The sequence below is a fragment of the Heptranchias perlo genome, chromosome 36 (genome assembly GCF_035084215.1).
Source record: "Heptranchias perlo isolate sHepPer1 chromosome 36, sHepPer1.hap1, whole genome shotgun sequence".
NCBI lineage: Eukaryota > Metazoa > Chordata > Chondrichthyes > Hexanchiformes > Hexanchidae > Heptranchias > Heptranchias perlo.
In genome coordinates, this window is record NC_090360.1 from 19,877,128 (window position 1) to 19,903,351 (window position 26,224).

The window sequence follows — 26,224 nt, forward strand, 5'->3', positions numbered from 1 at the left end:
AGTGTTCTTTGGGAAGTGGCTGCACCATAATAGAATCATAGAATGTTGCAACCCAAAAGGAGGCCATTCGGCCCATCATGCCTGTGCTGGCTCTTTGAAAGAGCTATCCAATTAGTCCCACTCCCCTGCTCTTTCCCCACAGTCCTGCAATGTTTCCCTTTCAAGTATACATATCTAATTCTCTTTTGAAAGTTACTATTATGTATGCTGCAAGAATTTTAAAAGTTGCTTTTGATGCAAACACTATGCGATTCATTGCTTATTAGAATTCTACTAATCATCCTCACATACTGTGCCTTTCATCATGAGTGATTGACAGTACTGTCTTCAGTGACTATTAAATTGAGTAGCATAGGGGAATTGTAATACAATTTTGTATATTCTGAGGGAGGAAGAGCAAACTTTTGCCATGAGCTTGGCAATTTTAATATTTTCTGGTTACAGATAGTTAATGTATATGTTTCCAGCGTTGAAGTTTAGATTTTTTTTGTTATCTCTTTATAGAGGCCTATTCAAAGAGGAGGAGCACTCCCGATATTGTTCCTCTGTCAGGGTGAAAAACTGTTTTTAAAATTTGTTCTCAGACTGAGCGATACTGCAAAAGCTGCATTTATTGCCTTTGCCTAGTAATCCTTATGAAGGTGGTGGTGGGCCGCCTTCTTGAACCGCTGCAGTCCGCGTGGTGATGGTGCTCCCCCAGTGCTGTTAGGTAGTGAATATCAGGACATTGACCCAATGATGATGAAGGAACAGCAATATATGGCGACGTCAGGATGGTGTGTCAAAGTCCTGTGGATCATACATACTGCAGCCTCGACGTCCTAGTGATGGGCCAGATACTGAGTCCAGCAGCAAGGACATGAATCGAGTGATCTGGTCTCTCTTGGATGCTGTTGAGCTTCTTGAGTGTTGTTGTTGCACCCATCTAGGCAAGTGGTGAACATTGCATCCTACTCCTGACTTGAGCCCTTTTAGGTGGTGGAAAGGCTTTGAGAGGTCAGGAGGTGAGCTATTCGTTGTGGTGTACCCACCCTCTGCCCTGCTCTGAATGTGCCAATGTGCCATCACTGACTCTTCCCTTGCAAACATGTCGGCCTGGGTTGTTCCACTGATGTTTTCCCTCCTCTCAACAAAAAAGAAAGAAAGACTTGCATTTATATAGCATCTTTCACAACCTCATGACATCCCAAAGCGCTTTACAGCCAATGATGTACTTTTGAAGTGTAGTCACTGTTGTAATGTAGGAAACGTGGCAGCCAATTTTCACACAGCAAAGTCCCACAAATGGCAATGTGATAATGACCAGATAATCTGTGTATTGGTGTTGATTGAGGGATAAATATTGGCCAGGCCACCGGGGAGAACTCTCCTGCTGTTCTTCAAAATAGTGCCGTGGGACCTTTTTATGCCCACCTGAGGGGGCAGATGTCGCCTCATTTTAGTATCTCATCCAAATGACAACACTTCTATCAGTGCATCTCTCCCTCAGTACTGCACTGGAGTGTCAGCCTGGATTATGAGTTGTTTAAAGTTCCATCTAGCCATTGAGATGGGTCGTGGCTTCTTAACATAATTGTGCGTGTGGGAGGAATGAAATTGTTGATTTATCTTAATATCATTGTTACTCAATACATTTAAACTAGTTTTTTTGTGCTGATTACAGGATCTGTACATTGACAGGCCCCTGCCATATATCATTGGGTCTCAGCAATTTATGGAGGAGGAGGATGTTGGCCTGGGTGACCTCTCCAGTGAAGGTACTAAACAGTCAAGTGTGGAAAGAGACCATTGGGTCAATCAAAATGTATCCATCTTGCAAGTACTAGTCTCTGATGGTGTTTGGACGCACTTTTCTATGCAAAACGTCTTTCTAGACATTGTAACTACTGCAGTGGCCCTCAGAAAAATTTTGAGTGGCACCCAGTTGTTTTAAGGTAACAGTAACATAACAAAATGTCGCCAATTAGGAAATAATAAGCTACAGGCCAACTTACATTTACGTTGAACATCAAAGAGCATCGGAGTGCTTTACAAAGGGGGAGATGCTGCACACTGAGCAGAAAAGGGGGAATTAGAGAAGGAGACTGAAGGTGTTGTCGAAGAGGGATATTTTTAGGAGGCTTTAGGAAGTTGGGGGAAGAGGCCGGGTGAAGTGATTTTGTGACTGAATTCCAGAGGGTGGGAAGTAGTGATTGAGAGGTTGGCCCCTGATAGAGTGAGGAACAAGCAGTAATCCAGAGTCAGAAGAGAGCAGGGTGCAGCCTGGGGCACATCACTGCCGGCAATCACTTGGCGAGTGAACCGTAATTGGGAGGGTCTTTAAATTGACTTTTAGAACACTGAGCCAGCAGAGCTCAGCAAGATCAGTGGTGGTAGCTGTTGTGGGACTTTGTGCGAGAAATGATTGGAGCAGCAGAGTCCTGGGTTAACTGGTTTGTTGTGGGTGAAGCAGGGAGGCTGGCCGGAGAGTACTCAAGAAAGCAGTCCTTGAAAGAAGGCATGTTTTAGGGTTTCAGCGGTGCCGGGAGGTCGGAGCAGGGAAATTTGAGAAGACAGTGGTCCGTAGTGGGGGAGACAGACTGGGTGTGGGTTTTTTTTTTACAACTTGGCTGAAGAGATTGCGGAGGGGTCGGACGTCAATGACCAATGGAAAGGAACAAAATGGTCTTGGGACGTGTGAGGTGATGGTGCACGGGAGAAGGAACTGTTTGAGGGCACGTAGTGACAGTTAGGAAATGTAACATGGAGACTCGATGTCGATGGGGAAGAGCTGGTGACATGCTCAACAGTGTCGAAGTGAAGTTGGGAAGTGCATCTTCTCTTGGGACTGCTCCCTGATGTGATGGGAAGGCTTGCGTGCTTCTATGATCCCGAGAGCTATGCTGGCAGAAGTATAACTCTTGGTAGGGCCATCCAAACTGAACAGGTTGAAAGATAAGAGCCAGAATGAAGGCAGTGCGCCAGCCCTCCTGGTAGGGGGTTGAGAGTCAGGCCAACAACCTGTCCACGTACAAATACCTTTTGTTACAGAAACAACCCAGAGACATGACTCATCTGTTACAGACTTACAAATATAAACATCAACTGTGGAGAACCACGATCTTCTGGATTTGAGGCAAGATGATGCTCCAAAGGGAGTCAAATATCTTGCTCTGGACGAACAGTGGAAGAAATGGATTGTCTCCTGTGCCACTAAGCTCTAGCTCAGCTCAGGAGGTGTGCTACCTGAGAGTCTGTCATCTCAGTGAGGCCTATAAGACTGAACTGATTTTGTTTCTTAAAAAAATTGCTGGATATCTGAATAAAATCAGAAACCGCTGGATCAGTATCTGAAAAGAAACATAAAGACAAACTAACGCCTCTTGTTCTGGTCCATCAGAGCTGGTTTTATACCGCTCTGTGACTGTTCAAAAACAGTTGCCGTTCTGTATTGAGTGAACGAGGTTGGGGTGGGAGAGGTTGGATGGTACGGGGGTGCACTGACCTTTTCCTTCTGAGACTCAGCTGGAGTGGGACATGGAACAGGCTTTCTTTTCTGAGGGGGTAGAGTGGCAGGAACTTCGCTCTGCAGATGGCTGTGCTAATCCTGAAGTGAGAGTTCCTGGAATGGGGAGTATCCCCTTCCCCCCAAAAAAATATACATACCTTGTGTTGGAGCAGCAATTGAAGGAAGGGGTAATTCTCGGTGCAGGAGGTCCCTCTGTACTTTTTTCGTGTTTGTTGTGTCTGACACTAACTCTGATACTGTGTTGTTCTTGTCAACCAGCAGTGTTGGCTCCTCTAATGGGTCAATGCACCACCTAGATCAGGGCGGTCCCAGGTTGGATTCTGGGATGGCAATGGGGCTACGATAACTGGCCTGGGTGGCTCAAATCGAGGGTTCCAAGCTCTGATCACGGTCCAGTACCGCCTCCTGGAAAAAGTGCACCTGTGAGGACAGGTTTGGGATTGTCTGTGATGTTTTTGTCTTCACATCTCCTCTCCTCCACCCCCCCCACCCCAAATCCCCCCCTCCAAACAAGGTCACATGGAATGGCCAGTGGAGAGCAAGAGTCACATCTTCTGGGGGACAGCACATTGGGGGGAAGTTGCTAAAGGAAAATTGAAAATAAAATTGATTTTTGGTCTTAATTATGAGCAACTTTCCTCATGAAATTTTAACAGCCTGTTCTTAATTCCTTTTAAAATATTAACTATCCCTCCCAATCTTTTCAGTGCAATCCTGTGAGTTCTAGCTTTACGCATTCCTGATATCCATGTTGCGTGATTTTCTAATTTATTTCTTTTGCTTTGCCCAGAGTCTGTGGACAGTGACCGTGGCAGTGTTGTTGAAAGCGAGGAAGAGGAGAAAGAGGAGGTGAGAGGAAAGGAAGAGGTTTTGTTCAGAAGTGATTGTCCATGACTGGCATGGCCCATATTGTGTGGGGTTGGACAGACTCGGGCTATCTCTGTCACCTTACTGGTGTCACGTTACAGTTGTGGCCCTGTTCTGCATTTCGGTCTGGATGGTCGACCAAAAGGATGTGCTCCTTCAACTTTCCGGCTGCTGGGTTGACCTACAGAAACACCCTAGCTCAGCACAGCCCTGTGCTTCGTCTCTACCCAACCTGTCAACCCTAAAGTTCTAATAATACCACTGAGATCAGACATTTTTTGCGTCACTTTCCCCCTCCCCACAATACTCACTGTGTTCACTCTAGTAAGGTGACCAATATGTCACCCCGCTCCACTACTTTGTGAGAGAGCCTGTGCTCTCCACGTGTCTGCCATCCGTGTGTTCATGATGTGTTGTGTCCTTATTCACCTCATAGTCCTGTAGTCAACTGGCTACATGAACACTAACACTAGCTGAAGTACAGGCATCTTAGAGTGTTCACTAACCGTGACCACAGATGAGATGAGGCTGAATGGCCTCCTGTGCTGTATGATTCTATCACCGTGTGAGATCAGCTTATTTCCTGCTATTAACTTTAAAGCTTTGCTCACATAGCAGATTGTATTGAATTGTTACTGCCCAAAGCATTCTTGTCTGATTTGTAAAACACCTTAACCCAGTGCCAAGTGTAATCATTGATTGAATTGTGTGAGTGAGCAAGTGATAGCAAAGTGTCTTTAGTCACTGGACTGTTTTGTCTTATGTGCAACTGATACAGGAGTCTGAGGATGATTTTGCAGACGAAAGTGAGGAGGACGAGTCGAAGCTGCCAAAGTCGGTCCGCGTAAGTATTTCTGGTTATCATGGATGCTCGTATCATGTTTAAAGCTGTGGACCTACACGTTTTTGTGACTTGCTTCAAAAGTAATGAACCTTTTTCAAAAAATTTTTTAAAAAATGATTACACTTGAATTTTACTTGTTGATTCATTTGATTTAACTACATTAAGAACTTAAAAGAGATTATTATATTTTAAAATCTGTGAGTCAGCTGTGAGCTACTCTGTTAGCTTAGTGAGGAAAAGTACACTACAAGGGGCAGTGTAGTACTGACTCGCGGACCGCATGCAGTAAGTACTGAATCGTGGACCGTATACTACGTCATACAAATAGAAGGTCCAGGTGTGATCCTCAGTCTGTGCTGAGCAAGTTAATCTCAGCTGGGGCACCATCTGGAGCACTACTTTTGGCCTCTGCCACCCTAGGTGGGGAAGAGGAAATGGTCAGTTTCTGCTCCTGATCGCTCAGCAGAATCCTGTTGGGTGAGGGATGGATAGGAGTTGGATTTGCCCTCTAGGCGTGCTGATTCAGAATATCTACCTGGGGTAGGTACATCTAGTGAGCTTTCTTATACCTGGAGCGTGGCCTGTGTTCTTGTGGTCTGCCCGCCCTGCGGTCTGGGTGGGGAGGTGAGGGTATAGGAGACCATCGGAAAATGATAGAAGAACTTTTTTTCTAATAAGCTGGAAAGCACATTTACATAGTAAAGACAAAGACCTACCGCGAACAATTAAGCAATTTGCAGTTGGATCAAGCAATCTCACACTGCCATTTAAACTATCCATGTAACTCTCGAGTAGCTGCTTGATTCTTTTAAGCAGTATTTTGAAATGCTTTTGCTCTGTAGAAACAGCAGCTGATCAGTGATGAGGATGAAGATGACGACTCCGATTTGTTTCATGAATCTGAGAAAGAGGATGATGAGGGGGAATTGACGAGCACGGTGAGTTCTTATTCCGGAGAAATTGCACAGATGAGTGATTTTAAAGAGTGCCCTTTCATTGGTAACATACTTCACGTTCTTTTCATTGCAGAAAAAAATGGGCCAAACCTCCTTTGCAGAAGAACTAGCAGCACGGATTCAAGGAGAAAGCCCAGAGAAACCAGATGAAGAGAGAGCGTGTAATTGTTTGTGTTTTTTTGGCTGTTGCCTTGGGGTGGAGTGGGTGCTATGAAATGATGGGTTCCTTTTATTGTTGTGATCCGTCTCTCCTGCACTACACATGGTCTCAAATCTTGTCCTAATTCTCTTTTATTAATTGTCCTGCAGCTTTGAAATCAGGGAGTTCGGCGACAAAGAACCGAGAAAAAGCCAAGAAAGAAACTCGAAAGGCTAAACGTCAAGGTAAGAAATAAGACCCGTTCATTCCGACGGTGAGCTTTGGGCTCGAAGTTAATGCGCGGAGGTTGACTGAACTGGGAGCTCCCTTGGGGATTTTATAGGTCATGTTATCAAAGTCTGGTTGTTGGCTGAACAACCTTTTCCAGCATGGTCCCAGATTGGGCTGTTGATCTGTGTTAAGTTGGTTAACCCCAGCCAAGGTAATGATAGTGATGCTAGAATTGGCGTTTCCCCTCCCTACCCAAGGAGGCACGAATTGGTCAGTGTTACAGATCCTGGTTACTACCTAATGATCCCTGCTAGAAGTGTACGTATGGGCTTTGCATGAGGATGGGATCACGGTATTGACACTAGTACCCATTGGATAAACAGTCTTCGGTGCTTATATTATAATCACCACTTGGGTGGATAACGGGCTTCTGGAACCCAGAAAAGAGTCGCTGTCTTTGGGTGAGGAGAAGGAAAGGAGAGAACCAAGTCCAGTCAACAAAGGCTTGTGTGATTTCAAGTTGTGTAATGGGGCTGCTTTTGTTCTAAATATAAAATGTGTTTTGGACAGAATGTAGAACAGGTCCAAAATAGTCTTGTACATATCTAGTGGAGTGATGAAATACTGAAATGATTTTTTTTTTAATCGTACACCAATGATTTTTCAATGTCACTGTGCTGCTCTTAATTCGTTGCCTCAAGCTGTTCCCATCACCAGTAACAGACTTGTAACCACCAGTACTTCACCCGGACAGCATAAAATGCCCTCTCCCGACATGACCCACGTTTCGAAAGGCAGAAGCTGTTGTTGTACTGGATGTTTTTCACAGTTTGACATGAACAACAATTCCACTGCACTGGGTGCTTTACTGAAATGCTTGTGACCACTTGTACAATGCACTTTTCTTTCATGCGTCAGAAGATGACGAGAACTTATTCACATCTCAGAACGCCGATGAGGATGACGACTATTCTCCATTTGGCGGTAAAAGTGGTCTCTTCAGTGGAGGGAAAGGCCTTTTTGACGATGATGAGGTTGGTACTGCGATGTTGCAGATTAGAAATTTAAAATAGTATCAAAATATCTGAGTCTGATTTCTGTGATACAGATTAACTGACAAGCGCTCAGACGTCACTCCGATGTGAGGAGGGCTTTATAAGAGCAAGTTGTTCAGCCCACAGTCCTTTTGCCCCAGGACCAGGGTTTGAATCCTTGTGGCTGAGCCTGTGAGCTAATTTATTCCTAGTTATTGCGGATTCTTCAGTGGAGGCCCATTCCCACTAGGAACTGGGTTGGGACCTGTTTTTACAGCTGGCAGAAAGGAGGCTTGCTTCTGTTCGCTCCAGTTTTCCGTCCTCCCCCTGATGTCACTGACTTGTGCTGGGATATGGTTCCATCAGCGCTGTAGCCTCTGGTACCTACCTGCCCAAGCAGCTGCTATTCATGTTTGAGCCTAGATGATATCAGCAGGCTATTCAATTGTGCATGTCCTCTTCCCCACTCTCTCCTCTTTTCCCCCCCCCCCCCCCCCCCCCCCCCAACAAGCTCATGGATGGCACCTGGGAGCTTCTGGTTATCCGGCTTTAGTGCACCTGACCCCTCAACTGTTTTTGGTGGGGGGGTGGGGGGTTCTAGGCTGGATTGAAGCCCAGATCCCAGAGTTAACATGTTACTGCATTAAAACTATCATTTATTTTTACAAAAATACTGCTTTCTTTTCCAGGGTGACCTTTTTGCTGAGGCACCAAAGGAGGAACTTGACAAAGGGAGAGAAGTAAAACCAGCCGTTGGTAATGGTGAGTGTTCTGTTTGAGGTGGCATTGAATGCTGAGAACCAGTATTCTATAATAGTTTACTCGCATGGAGTTTTAAAATAAACGTGTTGGTTTTCTGAAAAGCAGCTAATATTTCTAAATGTTTCATATGCAGTTTTTCCTTGGACCTGAATAAAACGATTTGGCCAGCAGTAGATCATGTGGCAGTACAGTTCTCCATCGGCCCTTATTCTGAGAGATGTTAGACTATAAAATGAATGCTGGAATTCAGGTTTTGGGGGTTATTGAGAGTCTTTTTAAAAAAAAATTGTTGCATTCGCTCAGTGAGTTGGTGCGTAATCATAACATTGCACTTGCTGATTTAGATTTTAACCAAACTGCTTCCTCTCAGATGCTTTATCTGTCCCTAAAACCTAATGATGGGAGCTCCATGAAACAGTGCTTACTAACCTCACCTTCAGAGCCTTTCGCTAAATTTGCTGGTGCAGAATCCCGTGTCCAATTACTTCAACTTGTCGCTGCTTGTACAGGAGTACAGTCCCCACCGCTTACAGTGGGCGCGTTGGTGTTGACCCGGTTTGCGCGCTATACGAGGTGGACGGTAAAAGGAGTAGCGCTTCTCAAATATCAACTTCTCATTCACAATACCACCGTATCACGTTTGCTGATTAGTGCAAGCTGTAACCTAACACTGCATTGAGGGGAGTTAGTGTCCAAGGTAATCGCACCGTAACAAGTCTGCCTGAATAGCTGCATCTTTAGTACATTATAAGCGCTGCCTTTGTAATTGACATCTTTGGTTATGGCAAATGGTTAGCGTTAATTGCCCGATATATAGATGGTTGTCCTCCATAACTGTGGGCGGTATAGATGGTGGGGACTGTATTTTGTGGCTGGAGCTGTAGCTTGTTTTGACTACTTTCTCCCCCTGATTATTTCCGCACTCTTCTCTGCTTTCTTGTGGGTGGGCTGGATAATATTGGCAATAGTCTAGCTCAGATTGTTGGGAAATTCTTTTTGTGGATTGAAAGATCTTATTCACAGAAAACTTGTTAGTTTGAGAAATTGTCGGCACTGATGCTTTTTAACATGCTTTGCTCAATCACTGCGGAGACCTGTTCTCCAGGAGTGAGGCACCTGCCTAGAGATCGGACAAAATGAGGCCAGTTTCCATGATGATAGTTCTTGGCCTAGAATCCCGTTGTATCAAAGTCGTGTCTGAAAGTGCCGGGAAGTTTTAGGGTCTAAGGTTGTGTTTGTTTCTTTTGATTATTTTTCCCTTTTTAAACTTTTTTCTTCAATTTTAAAATTAGAACCTGCAGTAAAAAAATCTGGGATAAAAGTACCAGTTGGAGCAGTCTCTATTTACCCTGGTAGGTTTTCTGTAATTACCCACAAATACTCAACTGCATCTTGTCTGTGTGCGCGCGTGTCTGCGTGTTTATTCTGTGGCTTCATTATTAAGCCCAAGGTTCAAGACTTTTATGCAATTTGCTCTCCGTACATGATTGCAGCGGAACATATGAAACGTTTAAACTCCCAACAACTGTTTCAACAATAACAACTTGCATTTATATAGCGCCTTTAACGTAGTAAAATGTCCCAAGGCGCTTCACAGAAGTGTTAGCAAACAAAATTTGACACTGAGCCACATGAGATATTAGGACAGGTGACCTAATGCTTGGTCAAAAAAGTCTTAAAGGAGGAGAGAGAGGTGGAGCGGTTTAGGGAGGGAATTTCAGAGCTCACAGCCTAAGCAGTTGAAAGCACGGCCGTCAAAGGTGGAGCGATGAAAATCGGGGATGCGGAAGAGGCCAGAATTGGAGGAGCGCAGAAATGTTGGAGGGTGGTAGGGCTGTTTTGTTCTTGTGGAAAATCCCACACCAAAGGTTCCCCCACCCTGCCCAATCGAGACCTCCAAACTGATCAGGTAAAGCTTGCCCTACTCTGTCATGACAGACACCGAACTGGTGATTCGCGCTGGGATAATATGTCTGGTCCGCTGTCACCACTCTTTCTCAGCACCACCATCTGCAGTAGGTCAGCCTCACTTTATTGCATCTTGTTGGCTTTCTTTCGGCTCCGAAACATGTTTGTGTTTTTAATTATACTTGCAGTGTAAGCTCCCGGGAGATCATTTCTCCGTACATCTTCCCTTCCGATTTTCTCTTGTTGGAATATAGCTCTTGGGCAGCAGAAGCCCTTCTGTATCTCACCTAAATGGCCTCATCTGTGAGCCTTAACTTCTAAAAATGTCAGTTTTCAACTCCAACATTCTGTGTGAATGAGTGGAGGAAATTACAAAGGGAACTAGACAGACTGGGCAAAATGGCATTGTGGCCTCCCTGACTGATCTTACTCGCTACCGGTTAAGACGATAGAAAAAACCAATTGGGGAAGTGTGAGGCCACCCACTTTGGATCCAAGAAAGACAACTCAGACTATTTTCTTAATGGTGAGAGATGGGGAGCTGTGGAGGAGCAAAGGGATTTAGGTGTCCAGGTACACATACCACTAAAGGCTAGTGCACAAGTACAGAAAGTAATCAAAAAAGGAGAATGGTATGTTGGCCTTTATCTTAAGGGGATTGGAATTCAAAAGTGAGGAAGTGATGCTTCAGTTGTACAGAGCCTTGGTCAGAGTACTGTGCTCTGTTTTGGGCGCCAAACTTGTGAAGTGTTATATTGGCCTTGGAAGGGGTACATCATAAATTCATCAGAATGATGCCAGGACTTAAAGGGTTAAATTAGGAGGACAGGTTGCATAAACTTGGCTTGTATTCCCATGAGTTTAGACGGTTGAGGGGTGATCTAATCAAGATCTTTAACATGATAAAAGGATTCAATAGAGTAGATACCTTTGGTGGGGGAATCCAGAACAAGGGTGCATAATCTTAAAATTAGAGCTAGGCCGTTCAGGAGCGAAATCAGGAAGCACTTTTTCCACACACACTAGTGGATATGTGGAACTCACTCCCTCGAAAGGCTGTGGATCAATTAGAGCTTTCAAGACTATGATCGATAGGTTTTTGTTGGATAAAGGTATCAAGGGATATGGAACGAGGGTGGGTAAATAGAGTTGAGGTACAGATCAACCGTGATCTAATTGAATGGCAGAAGAGGCTCAATGGAGCTGAATGGCCTACCCCCATTCCTATGTTTCTACTCTTGCATCTTTTCCATGATCACTATCCACACCTGTAAGGTGACAGTGGATGCAGAACAGGAGCAGAAATTGAACATCTTGAGTTCAGTACCATTCTTTTGAAGTAGAAAATTGTCAAGTGATTTTGACAACTGAATAAAATATTTAATAAAATTAGAACATTTTCTATATTTTGACTATTTGGCAAAATATGGTGATTAGCCTCAGCCTAAGTCTTTGAGAAGATAGAAATATGAATGAATTTGAGGGGGCTGGGATGGTAAATGTAATGCTTGGTGTCTCGCTGAGACATACACACCAAGATAATTCCAGGTATGATCCCTGGTCTGTGTCAAGTTAGCTGGTAGAGGTGCTGTAATTGACCTCAATGCTCTGGGTTTTGGAGACGAAAAATGAGGCGGGGTTTACACTCCTAACTGCTATCCATTCTTGCAGATCAAGATTGGCCATTTAGAGGGAGGCACCAGAGATGGCTGCTGCCCATGGAAGCTTAGCCCAACTTGAGCCAGTGCCTTTCAGGTGGGAGGAGGAGCAGAGAAGAATAACTGGATAACACTTTGATCTATCGCTGGGGTCGGAGAATGCTGCTTCTTCCAATGGTTGCGCTCCGATTTATAGGGCTGATTTTTCAAATTTGCGGTGCCATGCAGGGTCTTCTACTCATTCCACGGCCAAGTTCCCCATTACGCTCCTGCGCCAGGAACACGAATTATAAAATCTTACATTGTACCTTACCAAAGAGTCTTTATGTAGAAATAGACTTCATAACCCAGTGTGGTGAAGGGTGCCACTGAAAAGTTTAACCCCTCTGCTTCCTGCTGACCAAACTGCTGCGTATTTCCACAATTTTCTGCTTTTAATTTCTAGTTTTGTCCCTTTATTTAATTTTGCTCATGTCTCTGTGCAGGGACTCTCCTTTGTTTGTTTGTGACCGTTTCGATTCCCTTTTTAGGTGGAGACTTATTTGGTGCCATGATTTCTGAGACGACCCACGAGAAGGGAGCAAAGAAAAAGGCGACAAAAGCCCCACCAGCTCCAGAACCGGCAGACGCTGGCGGACTGTTCGAGAATGAGGAGGAAGATGATGACGACGACTTGTTTGGATCAAATGTGAAAACATCAACGGGTAAATTTGGGGCTTATTTCAAACTAACTCAGACACCTGTAGCTGATGACACATTTAAACAAACCTTTAAAGCTGGGTTTAGAATAAAACCTGCCCCCCTGCACACTTGTAGTGGTAATAGCAGCCATTAACTGTGCTTCATGTAACCTAGGTAAGACAAATTATGTAACAAGGAAAATCAGGTCATTAAAATGTTCAGTGTTGCAGAGGGTCCCTGGAATAGTCTGTCGTTCCTTTCACTCGCATTGTGTGAATTGCTGCATCTTAAGGTTTTAGAGCATTGTCTAATGGGTTGTATCAGGGACAAAGATTGCTAGTGTAAAATGGGACTGATTCTGTCAGAGACAAAACTGAGACAGTCCAGGATACAGACTGGTGGGGAATGCAGGGACACTATTGTGCCTTTCCAGAAATTTTGGCGGGTACCTTGGTCTGTCTTTGCCTCAAGTGATTCTTGTGGCTTTGTCCGCCTTCTGCGAGTGGCCACTTTTAGCATAAATCACGTTTCTCTGCTCCAGGATGGCAAATAAAGGTTGCTGTGAGGAAGATTTGTATTTATGTTTTGAGTGTTTGGAGTGTTTTTTCAGTCCCTGTTTGGCTTTGGGCCTCTCTCTTCAAGCCTTCAAGCTCTTTTTTTATTTGCTAATGCCTAGTGTGTGTGTTAAAGCAGAAAAATAATTAACAAACCGTACTGCAGATATTGCTGGGGCCTGGTCTGCATTATCACTGCATATTTCCCACGAGTAAGTATTCTGTTTTGGGTTCAAGAGTCAAGATTGTCCTCCTCAAAAGCTGCAGCAGAACCATCTGGTGCTCAGCTGGTGAGCTGCAGAAACCCTAAGAAAAGTTGGAAACAGTGCAGTCTTATGGGTCCTGCAGCTGGAGAAGCATCTGAGGCCTCTGCATAACTGCAGGTACAGGCCCCAGGTCTTGTGTTGGATATACTGTATGGTGGTAGATGATGCATTCTCACACTGGTGTGGAAAAAAATCTCATTTGATGACGTTTTTTTTCTATTCATTCTCGGGATGTGGGTGTCGTTGGCAAGGCCAGCATTTATTGCCCATCCGTAGTTGCCCTTGAAAAGGTGGTGGGAAACGCTGCAGACCTTGTGTTGAAGGTACTCCCACAGTGCTGTTGGGTAGGGAGATCCAGGATTTTGACCCAGTGACGATGAAGGAACGGGTGATATTTGTCCAAATCAGGATGGTGTGTGACTTGGAGGTGGTGTTGTTCCCACGCACCTGCTGCCCTTGTCCTTCTAGGTGGTGGAGGTCGCTGGTTTGGGAGGTGCTGCCGAAGAAAGAGCGAGAGATGTTGTCAGACTATCGTGTTCATCCCTAAACAGCGTTCAATAATATGTGATTCTGTTGTGAACAACCCCTTCCCGAGTGTACTAGGATCTCCGAACACTGTGGCAGGAGGCTGTGCAATCACTTCTGATGATCACATCTCATTTGGAAGTGCAGAGAATCCTGGTTTGCTTAATGTTTAGGCATACTCAGTAAGAGGGAGGGAAGTGCATGGGATCCAGTGCCTGTCGTGGGGTAATAGTGGTATTTAAAAGCTTCGACTGAGTTGGCTAAGAAGGCTTGGGCTGTTTTGTGTCTCCTTCACAAGGTAATTAATACATTTGAACTTAGTCTTATTCTCTGAGACTGCAGATTATTTCTCTGTGGCATTAAATGGTTTTGCAAAGTCTCTGCATTGTCAGTTCTTCCCTTCTAATTTTTATGTTAGCTCCTACCAAACCCAAGCTGGCCACAAGTTTGTTTGATGACGGCGAGGACAGTGGACTCTTTGAAGCAAGTGTCACACCAAAACCTGCCAAAGAGAAATCAAGAGTGCAGCAGGTGAGTGAGTGTCTTAGAATGGCACTGAAGTGTGTGCAATGTTAAAGTCAACCAGTATTTACACTTCAACCATTCCATATTTATTTATCTTCTTAAACCATCCATAATGAGGGGCTTTGATAGAGTAGATAGGGAGAAACTGTTTCCACTTGCAGGAAGGTCGGTAACCAGAGGACATAGATTTAATTGCCAAAAAAGCCAGCGTGGGGGAGATGAGATTTTTTTACTTTGCGAGTTATGATCTGGAATGCACTGCCTGAGGGTGGTGGAAGTGAATTCAATAATAACTTTCAAAAGGGAAGTGGATATATCCTTACAAAGGAAAAATTTACAGGGCTGCGGTGAAAGAGCATGGGAGTGGGACTAATTGGTAGCTTTTTCAGTGAGCACTGGCACAATGGGCCAAATGGGCTCCTTCTGTGCTGTATGATTCTATAATGTGCTACTTTATATTTAAACGTGTTCTCCTCTCCTGAAAGCAGTGACTCTGCACTGCTGGAACTATCCTTGAGTAGGTCCCTTCAGTAAAGGATGGGAGAAAATTTGAAGGGGGTGGGGGGTGAGGGGTGAGGGGAGCACAACCAAATCTGTCATCGTGATTTAAGTTAAGGTTGCTAAACTTGCTATTAATCCTGTTGTGTAAATGCTGACTTATTAGCAATGGGAGGTTTATACTTTCTGTAAATAACTGCATGCTGACTCTGACTGGAGTTACACAAAGGTAAGGATTGAGTGAGTGTTCTTCAGCTCAGCTGTTTGTGCAGCGGGTGTTATTTCTGTATTGATGGGCTGTGCCTGGAGTACTGTAATACTGGTGTACTATCTTCTGCGTTAGACACTTGTTACCATATTAGGAATTGTGATGAAACCCCTTGATTATGTGACAGGAAGGAGCTATTCTCCTGGCTAGAGCATAAGAACATAAGAAATAGGAGCAGGAGTAGGCCATACGGTCCCTCAAGCCTGCTCCACCATTCAATCAGATCATGGCTGACCTTCTACCTCAACTCCACTTTCCCCCCAATCCCCATATCCCTTGATTCCCCTAGAATCCAAAAATCTATCTATCTCGGCCTTGAATATACTTAACGACTCAGCATCCACAGCCCTCTGGGGTAGAGAATTCCAAAGATTCACAACCCTTGAGTGAAGTAATTCCTCCTCATCTCAGTCTTAAATGGTCGACCCCTTATCCTGTGACTATACCCTCTAGTTCTAGACTCTCCAGCCAGGGGAAACAGCCTCTCAGCATCTACCCTATCAAGCCCCCTAAGAATCTTATGTTTCAATGAGATCACATCTCATCTAAACTCCAGATAATATAGGCCCATTCTACTCAATCTCTCCTCATAGGACAACACTCTCATCCCAGGACTCAATCTAGATGCATGCTAGAACTCTAATGTTTTGTCATTTTGAGCGTCCCATGAATTGCTTAAGCCTGGCCAATCATTTCACCATTGGATGTACAAAGAGATTGAGAAAAGACTATCCGACCCATCTGTGCACCTCCTATCCATTAGGTGGTGCGATCTCGTGCATTCACTAGTAATGTTAACACTTCCAGCTGGAGCAGAGATGAAAAATCTAGAGGCAGAGAATTGTACAAAATGGCAACTCTCTACCAGGTGAGGAGTCAGTGGGCTGAAGAGGTGACAGCCATGTCCACTCATAGAACCGTAGAATGGTTACAGCACAGCAGGAGGCCATTCGGCCCATTGAGCCCATGCCGGTTATTTGTAAGAGGAATCCAATTAGTCCCATTCCCCCGCTTTTTCCCCGAAGCCCTGCAGATTTTTTCCCTTCAAGTATTTATCCAATTTCTTTTTGAAAGCCACGATTGAATCTGTTTCCAACACCCTTTCAGGCAGTGCATTCCAGATCATAACTACTTGCTGCGTAAAGTTTTTCCTCATGTCACCTTTGGATCTTCTGCAGATCACAAATCTGTGTCCTCTGGTTCTCTACCTTTCCGCCAATGGGATTAGTTTCTCTTTATTTACTTTATCTAAACCCTTCATGATTTTGAACACTTCTATCAAATCTCCTCTCAACCTTCTCTGCTCTAAGGAGAACAATCCCAGCTTCTCCAGTCTATCCACATATCTGAAACTCCTCATCTCTGGAACCCTAGTAAATGTTTTCTGCACCCTCCCTAAGGCTTTCACATCCTTACTAAAGTGCGGTGCCCAGATTTGGGGACATTGCTCCAGTTGTGGCCGAACCAGTGTTTTATAAAGGTTCAACATAACTTCCTTGCTTTTGTACACTCTGCCTCTATTTATAAAGCCCCAGATCCCATATGCTTTTTTAACCGCTTTCTCAACCTGTCCTCGCCACCTTCAAAGATTTGTGCACATATACCCCCAGGTCTCTGTTCCTGCACCCCCTTTAGAATTGTACCATTTAGGTTATATTGCCTCTCCTCGTTCTTCCTACCAAAATGTATCACTTTGCACTTCTCTGTTAAATTTCACCTGCCACGTGCCCGCCCATTCCACCAACCTGTCCATGTCCTCTCAAAGTCTATTATATCCTCCACACTGTTTACTACACTTCCAAGTTTTGTGTAATCTTAGATTTTGAAATTGTGCCCTGTACATCCAAGTCCAAGTCGTTACATCAAAAAAAAAGTTGTCCTAGTCCTAACCCCTGGGCAACATCACTGTACACCTTCCTCCAGTCCAAAAAACAACCGTTCACCACTACTCTCTTTCCTGTCACTTAGCCAATTTTGTATCCTTGCTACTACTGCCCCTTTTATTCCACGGGCTTCAATTTTGCTGACAAGCCTATTATGTGGCACTTTATCAAACGCCTTTTGAAAGTCCATCAACTGCATTGCTCATCAACCCTCTCTGTTACCTCATCAAAAAACTCAATGAAGTTAGTTAAACAAGATTTGCCTTTAACACATCCGTGCTGGCTTTCCTTTATTAATCCACACTTGTCCAAGTGACTATTAATTTTGACCTGGATTATCATTTCTAAAAGCTTCCCCACCACTGAGGTTAAACTGACTGGCCTATACTTGCTGGGTTTATCCTTCCACCCTTTTTTAAACAAGGGTGTAACATTTGCAGTTCTCCAGTCCTGTGGCACCACCCCCACATCTGAGGAGGATTGGAAGATTATGGCCAGTACCTCTGCAATTTCCACCCTTACTTCCCTCAGCAACCTAGAATTCATCCCATCTGGACTAGATGACTTATCTATTTTAAGTGCAGCCAGCCTTTCTAGTACCTCCTCTTTATCAATTTTTAGCCCCTCCAGTATCTTAACTACCTCCACTTTTACTGTGACCTTGGCAGCATCATCTTCCTTGGTAAAGACAGATGCAAAGTATTCATTTAGTACCTCAGCCATGCCCTCTGCCTCCATGTGTGGATCTCCTTTTTGGTCCCTAATCAGCCCCACCCCTCCTTTTACTACCCGTTTACTATTTATATGCCTATAGAAGATTTTTGGGTTCCCTTTTATGTTAGCCGCCAGTCTATTCTCATACTCTCTCTTTGCCCCTCTTAATTTCCTTTTTCACATCCCCTCTGAACTTTCTATATTCAGCCTGGTTCTCACTTGTATTATCAACCTGACATCTGTCTTTCACCCCCTTTTTCTGCTTCATCATATTCTCTCTCGTCATCCAGGGAGCTCTGGCTTTGGTTGCCCTACCTTTCCCCCTTGTGGGAATGTACCTAGACTGTACCTGCACCATCTCCTCTTTAAAGGCCGCCCATTGTTTGATTACAGTTTTGCCTGCCAATCTTTGATTCCAGTTTACCCAGGCCAGATCCATTCTCAACCCACTGAAGTTCATCTTTACTCTCCAACCTGGTTGCCCTGCACTATGAGCCTTGGTTTCTCAGTTAAAGCAAAAATATTCATAACCCTCCACTATACTAGAGGAGTAATCAAAACAGTGAGATGTGAGCTGTTGCTCAGCACTGCCAGTCCCTCAGTAAATCCGACTTGTGATTTTAGTTTTATTGGAGTTTGTCAATATTGGTCACTATGAAGCTAATCTGTCAGTAACCCAAGTCATGATGTGGAGATGCCGGTGATGGACTGGGGTTGACAATTGTAAACAATTTTACAACACCAAGTTATAGTCCAGCAATTTTATTTTAAATTCACAAGCTTTCGGAGGCTTCCTCCTTCGTCAGGTGAACGATGTGAAATAAGTAACCCAAGTAACCCAAGTGGCAGAGTGTTGAACTGCGGTTCAGAGGGCCCAAGTTCATAGTGCAACTCACGTTGAGCTCTGCTCTCCTCGTGACTAATTCCTTGCCATCAGGTCGTAGAACGCTTTTTGCTGAGCCCCCCCCCCCGGCAGAGATTCACGTCCCAAGCATGCCCCTCCCTTTCTAAGAAACAGTATTTTTGCACAATTAATGTTCGTGTAGATATCGGTAGGAACCCAGACTACCGCTGTTGTGTCACTTTAGCTGTTTCACTTCTGCTCCTGTACACTTTTGGGTTTTAATATGAATTCGAATCATATCACTAGAACTCACTGGTTGGGAAATCCCTCGGAATTGGTCCCACTTGCTGGTGGTACTTTGCCAGTGGTGTAGTGGAAACCCCTTGAACAGATGCTTGAAACAGAGCTGGGGGAGGAACTCCATTGTTGCTTTTTCTGGCAGCATGGTCTCCAGGGCTCATGAGCACTTCCGTATAGAAATTTATGCTGCAGAGGTACAGACCAGAAGGCAAACACCTTTTTCTTTTAACTGAAAGAAACGCACTTAAACTGAGGAATATTGAAGACACCTGTTAGCTGGACTTGTTTGCAAGGGATGCCTGAGTTTAGGGGAGAGCAGAGTTTGATCATCTGGGAGTTGAGGGCAGTGCTACAGGGCAACCAATGGAGAAAATACATACTGCAGGCATTACCTGTTAGTGCGTCATCCTCAATAACGTCATCAGGCGAAGCAGAGGTTGTGGGGGGGGGGGGGTTAATGGGACTAGTGTCATGAGGGTGGAAGGGGGAGGAGGATGGAGCAAATAGGAGGAAAGGGGATGGGGGAAGGAGGAAAAGCAGAATAGCGGGAGAAGGGAGAGGACTGGGAAGGGGAGGAAGGGAGTGTTGAGGAAAGGGAATTCAGAGCAACAGTAGGGAACTGAGGCATGGGACAGTCTGACAGTGGAGGAGAAGAAATACAGCCAATGGGAAAGGGATTGGAATAGAAAATGCTATCAGTGGTGGTGGCGGCTTAAATCTTGATGACTAGGGGGATGGTTTGATGACAGTAAGAGGGTACGGATGTGCGTTGTGAGCTAGAATTTTGCTCTGGAGGAGGGGGGATTTTGCCTCGGAGGCTGCTGGTTGTGATTCCTGTGTGTGTGTTTAGTGGACGTCACGTAACGTTAGGCTCATCTCAAATACAGTCCTTTGGTCATGTGAAGTTATGCGTACAGTGCCACCTACAGGTACAATGCTGTTTGTACCTTTAGACCATTCACCGTTTTAAGTACATAACAGATATGCCCATCAGATTGTCAGTTAGCAACACGGTGTTGGTTGGGGGCCATTGGTGAGTCCAGCAGTGTCTTGTAGCTGAATTAACCCCAGTAGAGGTGGTCTGTCATGGCGATACAGTGATCCTGTTCTTTCAGTTGTGTTTCTGTGGGCGTGTGTCTGTTTCTTTCTTGTAGCCTCAGGCCAGAAACTGTGAAAAGCTCACTTCCCTGATGTCAACAGTACTGTGTTCGTTTCTTTAAAAAAAATTGAACAGGAATGACCAACTGTACCCACAAGGAAAGTAACAAGTAAACAAATATTTTGACGTTTCTTTTCTCTCCCACTCTGTCCTTAGGATTCATGTGATTTTCCAGCCATTCGAGTAGGCTACTGTCCTCTGGCAATGCTGCTTATGCAGCAGTTAGTACCTGGGGGAATAAATCCTTAGAATATCCTTCATGGTACAGAAATGCCTGTTTGATATTTAGCACCTCCCACTATAGCTTCCTACCTGAAGAGCAGTCCTCCATGATCTGGCGCTGCATGTGGAGTGCCCAGTTATAATTCGTAGTGACTGAGATAGGCGGTTGTAGCAAAAATCTCTCCTAAACAAAAGCAACACAAAACCCACAGCTTCCAGGATGAAGTTGAATAGTTTGTGAAGGAATGAAACTCTTAGCCCACTTCCCATAGGGAGATCGATGGGAGGGAAGAGAGACGTTTGTGAGAATTGAGTTATTCGGATACTGAATTTGCTTTTGTCGTATTTCCAAGAATGCAGATCCACGCGCGGAAATAGCAGAATCCTCGCCTCTGCTTGCCGAGCAGTCCCAGACCAGCTCTGGTCTCTTCTCTGATGAAGAGGAATCTCAGGTAAGAAAAGTGGCCGCTGAGACTCCAGTGTCCTTGATTTGGTACAAACTGCGCAGGTACAAAGATCCATGCGAATGTTACAAGTGATTCGCTAACACTTCCTGTAATGTGTCGCTTGTATCCGCTGGGTATTTCCATTCACAAAGTTTTATTCTTTCTCTATCTCTAGAATAGATTCCTTTTGAAAAAAAAATCTTATAAAATTTGCTGTGTTAGGTGAAATTCTGAATCTTGTAGCAGCAGAGCAGTTACAGCTCTAGACGGAAAAATCTCACCTTGAACTATGACCGTATACCAAATACCATATTGCTCAAGTCTTCAACTAAGGCCAATAAAAATTAAACCACATGTTAAAGGCTGCTGTACTTCTATCTAGAATACTCAATCCGATAGTTTATATTGGGATTTTTAACCTTGGAAAGTACATACTAATACACCAGGCATTTTGGAAGTTTTGCTGGTGTACAGTTACAAGGGGGCTGGTTGCCCTCTGATATCTGACAACTCATGTTAGCCCTTGATGGTGAGTGTCAGCAGGCTATTTTCCATGAACACCCTCACCCAACTCCCAATGCATTCCAAGAATCTCAGCCAAGCCAGATCCTGTCCTAGTTTCTCCTGCAGATTTCCAGTAGGTGTCACTGGGTTGCAGTCAGGCATTGGACCCCTGCCTCATTTTTCCCTATCCCTAACCCAGGGCTGTTGAGGCCAGTTGCACTACAGGTGAGATCAGCTAACTTGGTAGAGACTGGGGATCAAACCGTGGATCTTCCTACTCCTTGGAGGTACAGGTAAAGTATCAATAATCCTTTTGTGTCGCTATAATTTTTTGCATTCATTCTGTGGATAAGATTATAATTGTGGTTTGGAAGAAAAGAGAAGGGAAGAGTTGAGTTGTTTCTCAGAATGTGCAGGTCAGCTACTCATCAGGATCCTTGCCTGCCTCTAACTCCTTCTTGTCCATAACAGGACTTATTCTCTTCAAACAACGACACAAAAAGACACCAATCAAAGCAATCATCCTTAACCCAGATCAGATCTAATCACATTCCAATCTCACTCTTCGATGATGATGAGGTAAATTAATTTTTTCTGCTAATTCTATAAAGATTCTGATTTTTTCAAAAAAATATCATTTATCAATTATCATCCTTCTAATATTGTGCAATCATTATAGACCGAAGTAGTGCATTCTTAATTGAATAATCTGCAGAGGTACCAGGAAGGGAGTTACTAGAGAATGTCATTGAACAGTTTAAATGGATGTCATACTAGAGCACAAGAGCAAGGCTCAAATGGACTATAAATTTGATCCGACGTATTTTCAATCCCCTCACTTGAGAATGGAATGTGGCATTCAGCAGTCTCTAATTTATTTTTGCTTTCTTTTCTTTCCCTTCTTCTTTCATTTTCTTTTCTCTCTCTCTCTCTCTCTCTCTCTCTCTCATATTGTTGGGATGGTGATATAATGAGAAAATTATATAAGGCTGAGGATGTTCTTTTTCACAGGTACCTGAGTCACTAGGTCAGACTTTCCTGTGAATTGTATATAGTAAAGTTCTAAACTAATTGGACACCCTGAATGTAACTGCCCTGCTTGATGGTAATAGCAATGAATCTGTTTCTTCTGTATTACAATGAAGCCTCGAACCTTCACCTCACTTAATATTATCACTTCTCAATCTCCCAAGAAATATAAGGAAGTGTGGAATGAGAAAAGGCTATTCAATCCTATTAATCCCATTCTTCTACCACCTTATCATGGATTCTATCTCACTCATTTAACTTTGTGGATCAGAGAATATTCACACACACCTTATCCTCAGGAGATTAATGGAGCAGAAGAGTTTCCTTCTGTCCTCTTATATCTCCATTATTCAGTCCTAGCCTGCTTCTCTCTGCAGACATTCTCCTTTTAATCTGAAACATCTTCATCCCCTCGGCCAGTAGCACAGGACCCACTGTACCCTTGCATATTTTGTCTTTTCAGTCAACTCTGTACCTATTCCTATAAACCTCCACCCCATTTCCCAATTGACCTTCTATCTGGGTCCATTTTTGCGGGGTTAATTGACTCAGCCCCGCCTGGTGGTGTTGGGAGGATGTTCCACTGATGTCCTACCTGAGGAACAAGTGACAAGTTTTTGTTTCTAAGTTGTATGTTATCCAGGAGCCATTCTGAACACAGCTTAGATTTGATATGCCAAATGGGGGTAGGTGTTTGAAGACTTGTTACTGAAATCATACAGCACAGAAGGATGCCATTTGGCCCATCATGCCTGTGCTGGCTCTTTGGAAGAGCTATCCAGTTAGTCCCACTCCCCTGCTCTTTCCCTATAGCCCTGCAAATTTTTCCTTTTCGAATATATATCCAGTTCCCTTACTGTTACTGTTGAATCTGCTTCCACCACCCTTTCAGGCAGTGCATTGCAGCTCATCATAACTCGCTGTGTTTTTAAAAAAAAATTCCTTTCTGGTTCATTTGCCAATTATCTCAAATATAGAAAGTAAATATGTGGCTGACTTGGCAGACTTGCATTTCTGGTAAGTTTCAGTTAAATGTGTATGTCCTGTCTGCATTAATGAATGGGTGTCTGTGTACTTTGTAGCAATAGTAAAATGTAATGCATGGTGAAGAGCCCTTGCTGATCACACTGGCTTCTTAATATGGCCTTGTTAACACACAGTCGTGTAACTGGTATAATCTGTATGCAGTAACCTTGGAAGAGTGAATATTTGGCTTATCCTCCCTGTGCGAATGGTTGGTGAATGTCTGGGCATGTTGAAGGGATGTAGTGCCTCATCCAGTGAGTCTGATGCTACTTCCTGTTTGTGCTGGGTTTTATAGGGCGATCTCTTCGGTTCCACTCCTTCAAAGGATACTTCTGCAGCTGCAGTGAAGAGATCTCAGCCACCACATGAACCTAAACTTCCAGCTAGCGGATCGAAATCCACCGCATTCTTCAACAATGGTGACAAGGTAAGGAGTTGGAGAATTTACACATCTGCCAAAAATCCCATCCTTCCTGATTTATAGGTCCAAGATGGGTATGGCCCGTGGTGGTGGTGGTGGTCGCTCTGACTGCCTGCCCCTCTCCTACGGGTGGCCTTGAAGGTGCCTCAGGCCTTTCGTGACTGGTGGGCGTCGCAGGGTTTAGAGTGCCTTATAGACATTGATAACATTCTGTTTCACTTGGGATGGTTCCCTTTGCTATTGTTGGGCCTTTGTTACTTATTTTGATCATCTTTTAGTTTGATTGGACCATATGTTTCTTTCCTATATTAGTGGTGCCCTAAAAGGGGCACTTGTGCTGATTCTTGTTTGGTGACCCTGGAGCCACCCAGTGTCACCCTTATTGGTCCATCAAAATAGACCAATCCTTCCTGAGTGCTTGCCCAACTCAACCATGAGTAGAGCAGGGGGCCTTCTCGATGCTGAGCTGCAAATTCCACATCAAGTCCATTGCCGAAACTGCCTACTCCCATCTCGGAGTATTGCCCATCTTGTCCCCAGTGCTGCTGAAATCCCTATCGTGCCTTTGCCACCTCAGTCCCCTTCTCTTTCCAATGCCTTCTTTGCTGGCCTCCCAAATTTTTACCCTCTATAAACTAATTCACTCAGAGCTCCGCATCCCATTCCTCACAAAATCCCACTCGCGTATCGCCCTGCTCTTGTTGACTTTGATTGTATTCCCTGTTCCTCAACACTTCAACTTCAAAATCCACGTCTTCAATTCACTCCGTGGTTTCTCTCCACGCTACATCTCTAACCTACGTACCAGATTGCTGTTCCAAATCTGGTCTGATGAACATTCCCTGCTCCCTCCGTCCTTTCATCATGGCAGAGCTTTCACTATCTCACTCTCACGCTCTGGAACTCCCTCTCTAAACCCCTCCACCATGCTACATCCCTGCCCACCTTCAAAAGCCTACCTGTTTGATAGTGCCTTTAGTCACCCACTTACCCACTCCGAACTCCTGCTCAGACTGATATCATAGAATGATACAGCACAGAAGGAGGCTGTTTGGCCCATTGTCCCTGTGTCGGCTCTTTGAAAGAACAATCCAATCAGTCCTACTCCCCTGCTCTTTCCCCCTACAAATTTTTCCTTTTTCAAGTGTGTGTGTATAATATATATAATCACAATTCCCTTTTGAAAGTTCCTATTGAATCTGCTTCCACCACCCTTTCAGGCAGTGCATTCCAGATCATAACTCGCTGAGTCAAAAAATGTTTCCTCATGTCGCCTCTGAAATTCTCATTTTCCTCCACCCCCGGTTCTTTTGCCAGTCATCTTAAATCTGTGTCCTCTGGTTACTGACTCTCCCGCCAGTAGAAATAGTTTCTCCTTATTTACTCTGTCAAACCCCACATAATTTCAAACACCTCTATTCAATCTCCCCGTAACTTTCTCTGCTCTAAGGAGATCAATCCTAGCTTCTCCAGTCTCTCCACGTAACTGAAGTCCCTCATCCCTGGTACCATTTTAATAAATCTCCTCTGCAATTGAGTTGCAAAGTGCCGTGAAAAGTTTTTCTATGTTAAAGGTACTAAATAATGCAAGTTATTTTCCCCCTCATTACCTCTTATCCTAAGTGTCAGTCCTTCAAGATTTAACATCTAGGAATCTTCACCTATTCTTGTAAGTCACTCCAACTTTTTCCAACATTGCAAACCTCATGTCAAAAGCTAGCTGCTTATAGTATGTTTCCCGTTTTAGGGTGAATGGGAAAGGTTGGGACAGCAGAAGCCATTGGCAGAGCCTGTGCAGTCCTCATTGAGAAAGGAAATAACACCAAAGGCTGCTGCAGCCTCGAGATCACCGAGAAAGACTAGTCTCTTTGACGATAATGATGAAGAGGACTACCTGTTCAGCGTGACTCAAAAGGAAAGGTGAGATCAAAGAGTGTGCAGTATTCTAAAAGCACACAGAGGGAAGCAGCAGTGAATGAGACATGTTGCAGTTTCTATAGATGCAGGGAGAGAATTAATGATAGAATCAAAACTATCTAAGAACCTCTTGCATACCTACAATTCATCTGTGGTCATCTGATCCAGGCCGGATGCCATTCTGTTTGCCCCTCCCCCAAATTTAAGGTCACAACACTGCAGAGGGCACGGTGCTGGCGGAGCAGACTGGTGTCTAGCGAGGGCACGGTGCTGGCGGAGCAGACTGGTGTCTAGCGAGGGCACGGTGCTGGCGGAGCAGACTGGTGTCTAGCGAGGGCACGGTGCTGGCGGAGCAGACTGGTGTCTAGCGAGGGCACGGTGCTGGCGGAGCAGACTGGTGTCTAGCGAGGGCACGGTGCTGGCGGAGCAGACTGGTGTCTAGCGAGGGCACGGTGCTGGCGGAGCAGGCTGGTGTCTAGCGAGGGCACGGTGCTGGCGGAGCAGGCTGGTGTCTAGCGAGGGCACGGTGCTGGCG

General features: G+C 44.6%; 1 protein-coding gene across 8 annotated transcripts in view; it reads left to right on the forward strand.

The window, feature by feature from the left end:
* Positions 1-26,224, forward strand: part of washc2c (WASH complex subunit 2C) — a 60,681-nt gene that overhangs the window by 13,684 nt on the left and 20,773 nt on the right. For 5 of the 8 annotated variants that reach the window (XM_067972694.1, XM_067972700.1, XM_067972697.1 and 2 more), the window contains 15 exons: positions 1,664-1,757; positions 4,299-4,357; positions 5,154-5,219; positions 6,062-6,157; positions 6,249-6,336; positions 6,485-6,559; positions 7,464-7,579; positions 8,269-8,341; positions 9,634-9,693; positions 12,438-12,611; positions 14,352-14,464; positions 20,700-20,798; positions 21,768-21,875; positions 23,647-23,778; positions 25,520-25,692. In XM_067972694.1, coding sequence (XP_067828795.1) covers positions 1,664-1,757; positions 4,299-4,357; positions 5,154-5,219; positions 6,062-6,157; positions 6,249-6,336; positions 6,485-6,559; positions 7,464-7,579; positions 8,269-8,341; positions 9,634-9,693; positions 12,438-12,611; positions 14,352-14,464; positions 20,700-20,798; positions 21,768-21,875; positions 23,647-23,778; positions 25,520-25,692 — 1,526 coding nt within the window. The remainder of the gene's footprint in view (positions 1-1,663; positions 1,758-4,298; positions 4,358-5,153; positions 5,220-6,061; positions 6,158-6,248; positions 6,337-6,484; positions 6,560-7,463; positions 7,580-8,268; positions 8,342-9,633; positions 9,694-12,437; positions 12,612-14,351; positions 14,465-20,699; positions 20,799-21,767; positions 21,876-23,646; positions 23,779-25,519; positions 25,693-26,224) is intronic. The other 3 variants (XM_067972696.1, XM_067972701.1, XM_067972699.1) reach the window with 3 other exon arrangements.